Here is a 14,471-nt window from a genome sequence, read left to right as displayed (position 1 = left end):
AAAGGATTCTTCGAGATAGGTTTTACTCCCATTTGGAAGCAAGTGGATGTATTAGTGAGAAGCAGCACGGTTTTGTGAAGTGGAGGTCGTGTCTCACTAACTTGATGGAGTTTTTTGAGGAAGTGATGAAGATCAGTGATGAAGGTAGGGCAGTGGATGTTGGCTACATGGGCTTCAGTAGTGCCTTTGACAAGGTCCCTCCCTCGTGGCAGACTGGTACAGAAGGTGAAGTCACATGGGATCAGAGGTGAGCTGACAGGATGGATGCAGAACTGGCTCGGTCATAGATGACAGCAGGTGGCAATGGAAGGGTGCTTTTCTGTAGGTGTAGTTTTATTTTTTATTCAGTCATATGTTGTGCAGCTTGTGGGTGATATTTTCATTTTGGCTGACGTCAACTTTGATGGTAGACATCCTGGGTCTATTTGACAGGGCAGGGGGTGGGGCGGGGATGGGAATTTCAATGGCCACCCAAGAGCAGTCGTGGTGAAGTTACATCACGAGGGCAAAGTAGTGGAGGAGCAAGGCCATATTGAATGTCACAAGAGAGATGAAGATGATCACAATGCAATGGTTGAAGTCACAAAGGATGCTTTGTGGTCTCCTAGACTAGGCAGGTCTTGGAGTTACATTATTATTGTTTCTCGTCCCGCTCCTCGTGGAGCACAAGGCAGACTTTCATCTGTTTCCATAGTGAGGTCTTTCCTAGAACAGGTCACTATTCAGTCGCCAAAGGCTTATAGCTTGAGGGGCACCATTCCACACCAAGCATGATTGACCAAGGGTGTCTCCCACTCCTACTGCCTGCCACTGGTGTGTGTTGGAAGGATTTGCAGGTTGACACTCAACTTGTTTGACTACATTATGAATGCACCTTCCTTGGCCATAAAGTCCTGGGGTGGGACTCGAAACTGGAGCTTCTGGCTCAGAGGCAGGGCCACTACCCACTGCACCACAAGGCCTCCAATCTTGGTGTTACAAGCAGGTAGAACATAAAGACAAGGGATTCAAAAAGAGAGTTGGAGGAGAGATGTGCACCCAGCTGGGAAGTGACTATGTGCAATGATCTTGGACATGGAAAACAGCATTCACTTATCTTCACTCTCAAAAATATGGAGATCACAAACTTGAGTGAAGAGGTCTTCTTTCTGAACCTTGCTCTCTGGAGAGAAATTCAGACAGCACTCCAGGATCATTCTGGAAGGTCGTGATTAACCATGACTACTTTTCACCACAACTAGCAACCTCCTAAAACTGCTTACTATTCCCCCCATCTATTCCACCCTCATCTCTCATATCTAGTGCAGGAAACTCAAGCACTTTCCCTCCAAAATCTGTTGTGATATTATGAATTGAATTGCAGTCTCAATAATATATTCTGGCTTATCATGGTGCAATGGTAACTTTGAAGTCGGAATGAACAAATGAACAAATCAAGGCAGCCCGACCATCTCCAACAGAATATTAACAGAATAGACTTCTCTGGAAAACATACTTGAATCCACTTGTGGAAGGAAAACAGTGTGCTGCTGATAGGAGCCACCATTGACTGATTATTGTTGCTCCACACACGTGTGCACGTCTGTTTGTCACTTGAAGGCTAACTTGCCAAGGCCATGCGCCTTCCACTGCATCCCGACCACCAACTATTCGGGATTGGCTTGTTCTTACATGTACAGCTCTTTTCCCACATTCTGAAAAGAAAAACATTTGAATTTACTTAGCTTAAAATCTAAGAAGGGCAGAACGATATACGGGCAAGAACGTTATGATGGAGCTGTATAAAATGCTGGTTAGGCCACTGCAAGGTTACTGCACGTAGTTCTGATTGCCACATTATAGGAAAGATAGGGGGCGCCCGGGCCCGGCGTCAATCCCGCTCCCCGCCGTGTCCCGAATCCTCCGCCACCAGAGATTCGGCGGGGGCGGGAATCCCGCCGCGCCGGTCGGCGCCCCCCCCCCCGGCGATTCTCCGGCCCACGATGGGCCGAAGTCCCGCCGCTGTCAACCCTCTCCCGCCGGCGTGGATCAAACCACCTACCTTACTGGCGGGAGCAGGCGGCGCGGGCAGGCTCCGGGGTCCTGGGGGGGGGGGGATCTGGCCCCGGGGGGTGCCCCCACGGTGGCCTGGCCCGCGATCGGGGATCACCGATCGGCGGGCGGGCCTGTGCCGTGGGGGCACTCTTTTCCTTCCGCGTTCGCAATGCGGAGGTGACCCCCTCCCCTGCGCATGCGCGGGGATGACGTCAGCAGCCGCTGATGCACCGATGCATGCGCGGACATACACCGGCCAGTGAAGTCCCTTCGGGCCCGACTGGCATGGCGCCAAAGGCCATCCACGCCAGCCGGCGGAGCGCCAATCACTCCAGCGCGGGCCTAGCCCCTCAAGGTGAGAGCCTGGCCCCTAAATGTGCGGAGCCAGAGTGGTTCACGCCACTCCATCACGCCGGGACCCCCCGCCCCACCAGGTAGGGAAGGACCCCGGCCATGATTGCACAAGAGAGGGTGCAGAGGAGATTCACCAGGGTGTTGCCTGGAGCATTTCTGCTATGATGAGAGGCTGGTTAGGCTTGGGTTGTCTCCGTTAGAGCAGAGAACGCTGAGATGGGGACCTGATTGAGGTGTACAAAATGATGAGGGGCATAGATAGGGTACATAGAAGGTACTTTTCCCCTTAGTGGATGGCTCAATAACAGGGAGCATAGATTTAAACTAAGGGGCAGGCCATTTGGAGGGGATTTGAGGGAAATCTTTTTCACCCAGAGGGTGGAGGGAATCTGAAGCTCACTGTCTGAAAGGGTGGTCGAGGTGGAAACCCACACAACATTTAAAAGTTGTTGAAAACCATAGCACACATGGCCAAAGACCATGTGGTGGAAAATAGGATTAGAATAGATAGGTGCTTGATGGCCAGCACAAACACAATGGACTGAATGGCCTCTTTTTGTGCTGTAATACGCTGTGGGTGGAATTTTCCCCCCAAATGACCACATGCAATTTCAGGCATGTAAATAGGTGCAAATTGCGGCGGCTGTTCTGGGATGCTGATCGCAATCTTCCCGTATCTATTTGGAGTTTGGGGTGATTTGCGCCGTGAATGAGATGTGCGGGACCCCAAGACGCCACCAAGGCCTGATCCTCAGAGATCAGGGCACCATTTTTAAAGGGCGCCTTGATCTCATAATAACCCTGCAGTTCCCATCCCCCTTCTGGCTGATAGCGATCCCCTCCTCCCACATCCCAAGCATCAATTCCCCCCCCCCCCCACCCACCTCTCACTGGCAAAGACCCCTTCCCAATCACCGGTGCCAGCGCCCCTTCTCCAGGTGAAGGCCCTGCCACTTTATCCCATTCCCTTTCATTCCCTAGGCATAAGTGGCACTTCCCCCTGGCTGTGCCAACCTGGCAGTGTGGTTGGTACTGCCGGGGTGCAGGGGCAGTGGCAAGGTACTACCCCACCATGGCCCTGACCGCCCCGGAGAGCTACAATGGCCCCCAAGTCCCCTGGCTTGGTCATTATGCCTGGACTCCGTTTGTGGAGACCAGTAGTGATTCCTGCCGGTTTCACGTTGCGCCGGCCTCTGGGAGAATTGCAGGAGCAAGGAAAATTCCGCCTAAAGCCAATTCGGAATATTAAAATTTGATTTTTAACATGCTAATCTGCTTCATGCCTAGTGAGGGCGTGAATCAGGTTCCATCTGCTGGGAGTGTCCAGGAACATTGCGCACTGTTTGGTGCCCGGCACAAATCCCGTTTCAGGCACAGCGGGATTTGCGCTGGATGCAACGTGGCCTGAAAATCGCTCCCCTATGACTCTGTTATGGGCCAAGGTTGAACAACTCCAAAATGTATTATGGAGTCCACCTGGCCTACAACTTTGTGTGGATTTTGGCTGGGGTGAGCACAAGAGCCTGCCTTTCAGGTGCTTTTAGGTGTTTTTAATTTTAAAAAAACAAGCTTTATTCTAAGAATTTAGTTAACATTTGTAAACACACACAGAAAGAATTTTTATCAATTACAAACTTAAAGACCCCACACAGGTACAGTAATCTATGTATAACCCTTAATGAATTCCCCCTTAACTGTTCCAATTCAATAACAAAATCCAAGTAAAACCAGAAACCCGTTTTCAAAGGCGTGGCCCAGTACACGGCACTCTCACTGGTATAAGACTGTTGTTATTGATATTCTGTTCCCTTTTCTTTTGTTTTAAAAACATTTTATTAGGCATTTATGGTTTTATAACAATAAACGCTATAAATACAAATGTAAACATAATTCAGTGCGTAACACACCCCTCCATCTCCGACTGTTCCTGCCTACTCTAAACACAAAATAGCCTAAGTCCCCCCTACCCCCTTACTCCCTAAACCCCCCCCCCCCCCGCTTAGCGAATCTCCTGACAGTTTGGCTTTCTCCGAACGTTGATCCTCTCAGGGCAAACTTAGTTTTCTCAAGTCTAAGAAACCCAGCCATGTCGCTAACCCAAACCCCTGACTTTGGGGGCTTCGAGTCCCTCCACGCTAGCATTATCCATCTCTGGGCTACCAAGGAGGCATAGGCCAAAGCGTCAGCCTCTCTCGCTCCCTGGACCTCTGTTCCCATTTTCAAACAGCAGATTTGAATTCCTTCCAGAAAGCAATTGTCTCTTTTAAGTTACCAAGCAGTCTGAAACACCTTTTAAAATGACGATAGAGAAAGACACTTCTTTCAACCTGTGCAGTTCAAACCAGTCCAAAACTCAAAGCAAAAGTAAAAACTCACAGAGCCACAGCCCAGCTCAACCCACACAATGACATCACTGAAGCCGTGTGATAAGACACAAACCGTTCTTAAAGGGACACTCACATGACAACTCTATGACTCGTCCCTTTACCAGCAAAACTCGTAACATTCCTTCACAACAGACACGCTTCGGTCTGCAGCCAGTGCATTTCCCAATTGGTTAAAATTTTGAATAGGATTCTCAGTGCTTGCTATAACTAATTGCAGACTGAAAAAGGTCAGCACAAGCTATTATCTGTGTTACGATTTTGGCACTGTGATGATAGCTAAAAATTATTTGGATTTGTATGTTGGCTACATTGTTTTTGTATAATGTATTGCGCAGTTTATGGGAACAGTTACATTTCCTTTTTTTTTAAAACAATTTTTATTGAGGTATTTTTGGCACATAAAACAATGACATTGTATAGTGCTGTACAAAAAGAAAAGCAAATAACGCATAGTACAACCCACAACTCCATTCTCGCAAGGACCTGCCTAAACCACCCCCTACTCTACTCTACCCTAGCCACCCCCCCCCCCCCCCACCCCCCCCTTGCTGACAATTTATTCTCCGCGAAAAAGTCAATGAATGGCTGCCACTTCCGGGCGAACCCCAATAGTGAACCTCTCGAGGCGAACTTAACCTTTTCTAGACCGAGAAAGCTCGCCATATCCGATAGCCATGCTTCGGTCTTCGGGGGCCTTGAGTCCCTCCATGCCAACAGTATTCGTCGCCAGGCTACCAGGGAAGCAAAGGCCAAGACATCGGCCCCCTTCTCCTCCTGGACTCCCGGGTCCTCCGACACCCCAAAGATTGCCACCTCAGGACTCATTACCACCACAGTTTTCAAAACCCAGACCATGATGTCCGCGAATCCCTGCCAGTACCCCTGAGTTTGGGGCCCGACCAGAATCGGCGCATCTGGCACACTTGTCCTCCAGCCCGAAGAATTTACTAATCCGGGCCACCGTCATGTGGGCCCAGTGCACGACCTTAAACTGGATCAGACTGAGTCTGGCGCATGTTGCGGTTGTGTTCACTCTGCTCAGTGCTTCTTCCCAAATACTGCCCAAATACCGTCCTCCATTCCCCCCCCCCCCCCCCCCCCACCCCGCGCTCCTACTCGCACTTAAGCTTCAGGTCCTCAGCCTGTTTATCCTCTGCACCCACTAGTTCTTTGTAAATATCTGAGACTCTACCCTCACCTACCTCTCCCCTCGGTACTACCCTGTCCTGCCTCCCCTTTGGCGGGAGGCTTGGGAAGGACGGCACCAGCCTGCGCACAAAATCCCGCACCTGCAAGTATCTAAAGTCATTCCCTCCCGCCAGCCCAAACTTCTCCTCCAACGCGCTCATGCTCGGAAAGCTCCCTTCCAGGAACAGATCACCCACCCTCACAATCCCTGCCCTCCGCCACAGTCGATACCCACCGTCCATGTTCCCCGGGACAAATCGGTGATTGCCGCAGATTGGGGTCCACACCGATGCTCTCACTTCCCCTATGTGCCTCCTCCACTGGCCCCAGGTCCGAAGAGCCGCTACCACTATAGGGCTGGTGGAGTACCGCGCTGGCGGGAGCGGCAGAGGCGCCGTAACTAGGGCCGCCAATCTGGTGCTACATTTCCCTTTTTAACTGTAGTCTGCCAAATGTGAGCTGAAAAATTAGCAAAACCTGACCACAAAAGTGGTAACCCAGAAACAGCTCTGGGCTTCAGATGGCCATGCAAATTTACACTGAGAATGTTATTCCTTTGCCATAATTTAAGCCACAGAAAAACCTAAATATCCATCACTTGACTAGATTGTGGCAAAAACTGTAGGGAGTTTACTATGTTTCTGAAGGTGAATTTGCAGCAATTGTGGGCATATATTGGTATCCTCCATCGCTAAGTTCACTTTTAACAGCTGCCATTGTGGGACTGGATCCCCCCCCCCCCCCCCCCCCCCCACCCACCCCCCTAACCACCCCTGTCATTGCATTACTTTTTTTGTTACTCCAGGCATGCTGACACCATTCTCCCCATATCTCAGACGCACACAATTGTGACTGGATCCAATCCTGTTTCAGGCTTCAAGCTGAAATTCTAATCCCACTAAATTATGGCAAGATCAGGAATTCCTGCCTCTCATCCCCATTCATCCCAGTCTCAGAGTTTTAGTACAAATGATTTTATAATTTCATATTAATCATTTTAATTTTCTGTCACTACGAGAAGTTTTAATCTTTAATTATAACCCACAAGGGCAGGTAAGTGGATATCAAATCGTAAATGCTAACAGTCCACATAAAATATACGTTGCTGATGTGTTAAGACTGATCCATGTCCATGTAATGTGGTGCATAGGGTACAGGATTACAACATTTCCTACATTACAACACTGACTACACTTCAAATGGACTGCATTGGCTTAAAGCACTTTGAGACTCTGCAATGTGGGTCATTTGCACAGGAACATTTAAGCATAAGTGCTGACTATCACTTCCGGCACTAAACTACCTTGGCAATGGGTTAACAGAATGATATAAAATTAAAACCTGTTATCGGGGAGAACCCTCAATGCTATCCGACACCTTTAAGGTTCAGGTGCTGAATGTCTTCATCGGACAGTAAAAAACATTTTATTAGGGTATTCGTAGTTTATATAATAGTAATAACGGCACCAGCAACATAAACACGGTACATAAAACATTTCCATCCCTATCCCGTCTTCACACCCACAATCATTGAAACAATAGCCTAGCCCCCCCCCCCCCCCCCCCCCCCCCCCCCACCACCACCCCAGATTCCTGCCTCAGCTGACATTTAAATTTTCTCCGAGAAGGTCGACAAACGGTTGCCACCTTCGAACGAACCCTAACATTGGCCCTCTCAGGGCGAACTTTATTTTCTCACGAGTGAGAAACCCAGCCGTGTCACAAACCCAGGTCCCTAATTTTGGGGGCTTCGGGTCCCTCCATATTAACAGTATCCGGCTCCGGGCTACCAGCGAGGCAAAGGCCAAAACGTCAGCCTCTCTTGCACCCTTAGCCCTCCTGGCTCTTCCAATACTCCAAAGATCGCCAGCTCTGGATTCGGCACTACCCGTGTTTAAAGTATCGTGGACATAGCCTGAGCAAGACCCTGCCAAAACCCTCTAAGCTTCGGGCATGCCCAAAACATATGGACATGGTTTGCTAGACCTCCCGAGGACCTCGCACACATATCCTCTACCCCAAAGAACTTGCTCATCCGAGCCACTGTCAAGTGCGCCCGGTGGACTACCTTAAATTGTATCAGGCTAAGCCTGGCACATGTTGAGGATGTGTTAACCTTGCTTAAGTATCTGCCCACAGACCCGCCTCTATCTCTCCCCCTAGCTCATCCTCCCACTGATGTGCCATCAATTATACAAAGACGAGTTGTGGAACAAAACTGTGGCTTTAATAAGCTAAATGAGAACTTGCTGGCAACTGATCCCAAACTGGGGCAGGGCCAGAGGTCGGCCACCTTTATACAGAGCCTGAGGGGAGGAGCCACAGGCGGAGCCCGCAGAGACAACAAACAGTATATACAATACAGTAACAGTGGTTTACCACAATATATACAATACAGTAACTGGTTTACTACAATATATATAATACAGTAACAGTGGTTTACCACACCCACTTGCCCTTTAGTTCCTCTATCTGAGTTTCCTCCGACTCCATAAGTTCTTTGTAGATAGCTGATACTTTCCCCTCTCCCACCCATGTTCTGGAAACTACCCAGTCCTGTATCCCCCATTGTGGCAGGTGCAGGAAGGTCGGAACCTGCCTTCTCAGAAAATCCCGGGCCTGCAGATATCTAAACCCATTCCCTGCTGGCAGTTCAAATTTCTCCTCCCAAGCCTTCAAGCGAGGGAAGCTCCCATCTATAAATAGATCTCCCATCCTCTCAATTCCTGGTCTCTGCCATCTCCGGAACCCTCCATCCAGTTTTCCCAGCACAAACCGATGGTTGTTGTAAATCGGGGCCCAGGCCGATGCCCCCTCCGCTCTCCTATATTTCCTCCACTGCCCGCAGACTCTCAGAACCGCCACTACCACCGGGCTTGTGGAGTGCCGTTATCAGTGCCCCGAAACGTGTGTTCTTACATGATGCCGCCTCTACTCGCTCCCACGCCCACCCCCTCCCACCACCCAATTCCTAATCATGGCTATATTAGCCGCCCAGTAGTAATTGCAGAAGTTCGGCAGCGCCAACCCACTCTCCCCCCCGACTGCGCTCCAACAACACTTTCTTCACTTGCGGGGTTTTACCCGCCCACACAAAGCCCAAAATCACCTTATTCACCCATTTTAAAAAGGCCCTCGGGATAAAGCTGGGGAGATACTGAAAGACAAATAGAAATCTGGGGAGGACAGGGGTCATTCATGTGAACCTCCTCTGGAGCCTTTCCAAGGCCAGCTCATCCTTCCTTAGATACGGGGCCCAAAACTGCTCCCAATACTCCAAATGGGGTCTGACCAAAGCCTTATACAGCCTCAGAAGTGCATCATGGTCTTGTATTCTAATCCTCTCGACATGAATGCTAACATTGCATTTGCCTTCCTAACTGCCGACTGAACCTGCACGTTAACCTTAAGAGAATTGTGAACAAGGACTCCCAAGTCCCTTTGTCCTTCTGATTTCATAAGCATTCCCCATTTAGAAAATAGTCTCTGCCTCCATTCCTCCTTCCAAAGTGCATAAAATCACATGTTTCCATATTGTATTCCATCTGCCACTTCTTTGTCCACTCTCCCAGCCTGTCCAAATCCTTCTGCAGCCCCTTTGTTTCCTCAATACTACCTGTCCCTCTACAGATCTTTATATCATCTGCAAACTTAGCAACAGTGCCTTCAGTTTCTTCTTCCAGATCATTAATGTATCTTGTGAAAAGTTGTGGTCACAGCACAGACCCCTGAGGCACACCACTAGTCACCGGCTGCCATCCTGAAAAAGACCCCTTTATCCCCACTCTCTGCCTTCTGCCAGTCAGCCAATCCTCTATCCATGCCAGGATCTTCCCCTTAACACCATGGGCTCTTAACTTATTTAACAGTCTCCTATGCAGCACCTTGTCAAAGGCCTTCTGGGAATCTAACTAAATCACGTCCACTGGTTCTCCTTTGACTAACTTCCTTGTTACCTCCTCAAACAACACCAACAGATTTGTCAGACATGACCTCCCTTTGACAAAGCCATGCTGACTCAGTCCTATTTTACCATGCTCTTCCAAGTACTTTGCAATCTCATCTTTAATAATGGACTCTAAAATCTTACCAATGACCGAAGTCAGGCAAACTGATCTATAATTTCCTGTCTTCTGCCTCCCTCCCTTCTTAAACATCGGTGTTACATTTGCCACTTTCCAGTCCTCTCAGACCTTTCCTGCCTCCAGTGATTCCTGGAAGATCATCACCAATGCCTCCACAATCTCCTCGTGTATCTTTTAGAACCCTGGGGTGTAGTCCATCCGATCCAGGTGACTTATCCACCTTCAGACCTTTCAGTTTCCCCAGAATCTTCTCCTTAGTGATGGCCACTGCACTCACCTCTGTCCCATGATTTTCCTGGAGCTTTGTCGTCCCACTTTTGTCTCTCTCTTACCTTTTATATATTGAAAAAAAACTCTTCCAATCTTTTTCTATATTACTAGCCAGCTTGCACTCATATTTCATCTTCTCCCCCCTTATTGCTTTTTTAGTTGTCCTCTGCTCGCTTTTAAAGGCTTCCCAATTGTCTGGCTGCCCACTAACCCTTGCCACTTTGTATGCTTTTTTGCTGCCCTTGACTTCCCTCGTCGACCATGGAGCCTTGTCCTGCCCTTATCATGTTTCATCCTCCTTGTGATGAATTTCTGTTGTGCCTCCAGAATAACCCCCCAAAACTCTTGCCATTGCTGTTCCACTGTCTTCGTCCCTTTCCCAATCAACTCTGGCCACTCCTCCCTCATGTCTTTGCAGTTACCCTCATTTAATTGTAATACCGTCTGGGACATCTGATTGCAGCTTCTCCCTCTCAAACTGCAGGGTAAATTATATCATATTGTGGTCACTGCTCCCTGTGGGGTTCCTTCACCTTAACCAAGGATCCACTTCCCTCTGTTCCCTACCCATTCATATATCTGTCTAGATGCATCTTAAATGATGCTATCGTGCCCGCTTCTACCACCTCCACTGGCAAAACGTTCCAGGCACCCACCACCCTCTGCGTAAAAAACTTTCCACACACATCTCCCTTAAACTTTCCCCCTCTCACCTTAAAATCGTGATCCCTTGTAATTGACAGCCCCACTCTTGGAAAAAGCTTGTTGCTATCCACCCTATCCATACCTCGCATAATGTTGTAGACCTCAATCAGGTCCCCCCTCAACCTCCGTCTTTCCAACAAAAACAATCCTAATCTACTCAGCCTTTCTTCATAGCTAGCACCCTCCATACCAGGCAACATCCTAGTTAACCTCCTCTGCACCCTCTCTAAAGCATCCACATCCTTCTGGTAATGTGCGACCAGAACTGCATGCAGTATTCCAAATGTGGCCTAACCAAAGTCCTATACAACTGTAACATGACCTGCCGCCTCTTGTACTAAATGCCCCATCCGATGAAGGCAAGCATGCTGTATGCCTTCTTGACCACTCTATCAACCTGCGTTGCCACCTTCAGGGCACAATGGACATGAACTCCCAGATCTCTCTGTACATCAATTTTCCCCAGGACTCTTCCATTGACCATAAAGTGCATCACCTCGCATTTGCTTGGATTGAACTCCATCTGCCATTTCTCTGCCCAACTCTCCAATCTATCTATATTTTGCTGTACTCTCTGACAGTTCCCCTCGCTATCTGCAACTCCACCAATCTTAGTATCATCTGAAAACTTGCTAATCAGACCACCTATACCTTCGTCCAGATCATTTATGTATATCACAAACAACAGTGATCCGAGCATGGATCCCTGTGGAACACCACTTGTCACCCTTCTCCATTTTGAGACACTCCCTTCCACCACTACTCTCTGACTCCTGTTGCCCAGCCAGTTCTTTGTTCATCTAGCTAGTACACCCTGAACCCCTTGCGACTTCACTTTTTCCATCAAACTTTATCAAACGCCTTACTGAATGATGTGACCATTAATTCACTCGAGACACAATAGGAAGTAAACTGTGGCTTTAATAGACTTACAACTGAGCCTGCCTGCGACCAGAAGAACTGAGGGCAGGCTCACAAGGCTGCAGCACTTTATACTTCCGGTAGTGGGAGGGGCCATGGGTGGAGCCATGGGCAAAGCCGAGGGTGGAGCCCTGTACAAGCTCCTCATCTCCCCCTGTGGGCAGAGCCTCGCAACGGCTCACAGACAGAGCCCGCAAGGACACAATGCTATACAGTGTGAACGCAATACTATACAGTGTGAGTTACATGATGTACATTCACCACACGGAAGTCCGTGTATATGACATCTACAGCCCTGAAGGGCCTGTTACTGTGCTGTAATTTTCTTTGTTCATTGTTCTTAAGTTCCATAATCAAGTCTGCCTCATTACACATCACCAAATCCAAAATTGCCTGTTCCCTTGTAGGCTCTGTCACAAGCTGCTCCAGAAAAAACATCTCTTAGACATTCCACAAATTCCTTTCCTTGGGATCCACTACCAACCTGATTTCCCCAGTCCACCTGTATATTGAAGTCTCCCATGATTATTGTGATATTGCCTTTTTTACTTTGCTTTCTCTATTTCCTGATTTATTTTCTCCCCCAAATTCTGACTACTGCTAGGGGGCCTGTACATAACTCCCATCAAGGTCTTTTTACCTTTGTGATTCCTAAACTCTACCCACAGAGATTCTATGCCTTCTGATCCTGTATCACTCCTTGCTATCAATGTAACTTCATTCCTTACTAACAATGCAACTCCGCCCCCTTTGCCCATCTGCCTGTCCTTTCGATAGGATACATATCCTTGTATATTTAGATCCCAGCCCTGATCCTCTTGCAGCCATGTGTCTGTGATGCCCAGAATATCATACTGGCCAATTTCAATATGCGCAACAAGCACATTTACCTTGTTCCGTACACGGCGCGCATTAAGGTACAACACCCTCAGTCCTGCATTGACCACCTCCCTTGTCACACTTGTCACCTTTTTTGCTCTGCCTGAGGTTGATGTTGTTCTCTTATTTTTATTCTCTATTTCCCCTTCAGTTATGACATCTTCTAAGCTAACCGCCTGGTTCCCACCCCCGCCATACTAGTTTAAATCCTCCCAAGTGACTCCAGCAAACCTCCCTGCCAGGATATTGGTGTCCCTCAAGTTTAGATGCAACCCGTCCTTCTTGTACAGGACCCACCAGCCCCGGAAGAGATCCCAATGGTCCAGAAACCTGAAACCCTCCCTCAAACGCTACGTGTTTAGCTGCACTATCCTCCTATTTCTAGCCTCACTGGCGCGTGGCACAGGGAGAAATCCTAAGATTACAACTCTAGAGGTCCTGCTTTTTAGCTTACTGCCTAACTCACTGAACTCCTTCTGCAGAACTTCATCACTTTTCCTGCCAAAGCCGTTAGTACCTTTGTGTACTACTACCATCACTGGCTGTTCACCCTTCACCTTCAGGGTGTCCTGTGTTCGTTCAGAGACATTCTTGACCCTGGCACCAGGGAGGCAACACACCACCCTGGAGTCTCTTTCCCGTCCACAGAAAAGGGCACACATTTCCCTGTCAACTGTTCCCCTTGTGGTTTCTCTCACAGAACTGGTAAACCACAAGCCGAGAGCAATGCTCAGGGGCCCCGGCTCAAATCCCACCACAGTAGATGGTTTCAATATTTTTTGAAAGTGCGAGCTGAAACTTCAGACACTTTAGGATGCTGTAAGTTCTGTTGATCAGAGCCAGAATTACACCTCCTTCCTATCCTTAGACATGTCAGTGGGCCTCATAGACTGTGTTGACATTTGTAGCACTGGGGGGGAGGCAAGGTCAGTAATCCCTGTTTGCAAAACGTTGTTTCATTTCTTCCCTTCAATCATAAATGGCTAAATTTCTAAAGCCTGATATAATTGGACTATATGTTAGTGCGCACAAACCCCAACAATTACTAATGTTGTGCTTTCTTTTACCGAAGGCAATTCTTTTTAAACCCCCCCCCCCCCCCCCCACAAAAAAAAAATCAGTGATGGTGCAAACGAGAGGGTTTCTGGCAGAAAACCTACCTAATCGCGATTCCCCATTTGTAGAAGCGATGAAAGCCGCTAAGAAGGCTGCACAGAACAAGAGGCCACTGCTAACAGCTGGACGCAAATCCGCGCTCATTTATCCAGGCTTGCTTTGACTGCAGCCACTTCAGCAGCTCCTGCGGTGAAGTCACTCTGCCACATTGTGACGAAAAATATCACGGCGTTCACTTCACAATCCGTCTGAAATCAGGGCAAAGAGTGAGTGTGTGACACAGCCGTGAGGCAGAACCCAAGCACTGTCCCAATTCCACATGCACTTGGCGACTGATACAGGTTCTCCCTGGAGTCCCATGTACATGTTTATTTTACAACCAGGTTTCCAAACTGAGGCTCCCCTGTCATGAGTTTAAAAAATATATATATATTATTAATCCACTGGCTGGCACTTTCCGTTGCTTCTACCAAAGTTTTCCTCCCAGTGACGATACCTTTTTCCTTTCCAAAGCTGTGATGGCTCCCTCAGG

General features: G+C 48.5%; 1 protein-coding gene across 1 annotated transcript in view; it reads right to left on the bottom strand.

Moving 5' to 3' along the window:
* Positions 1–14,252, bottom strand: part of LOC119975214 (acrosin-like) — a 49,167-nt gene extending 34,915 nt beyond the window's left edge. Inside the window, exons 1-2 of the mRNA XM_038814835.1 lie at positions 13,984–14,252; positions 1,496–1,694 (exon numbers count right to left, since the gene is read on the bottom strand). Of these exons, the coding sequence (XP_038670763.1) occupies positions 1,496–1,694; positions 13,984–14,083 (299 nt within the window). The 5' untranslated portion in view covers positions 14,084–14,252. The remainder of the gene's footprint in view (positions 1–1,495; positions 1,695–13,983) is intronic.
* Positions 14,253–14,471: the final 219 nt, after the last annotated feature.

This window comes from Scyliorhinus canicula, chromosome 12 (assembly GCF_902713615.1).
Source record: "Scyliorhinus canicula chromosome 12, sScyCan1.1, whole genome shotgun sequence".
NCBI classification, from domain to species: Eukaryota; Metazoa; Chordata; class Chondrichthyes; order Carcharhiniformes; family Scyliorhinidae; genus Scyliorhinus; species Scyliorhinus canicula.
Note: the sequence above shows the minus strand (reverse complement) of the source record. Positions and strands in the feature narration are given on the sequence as shown.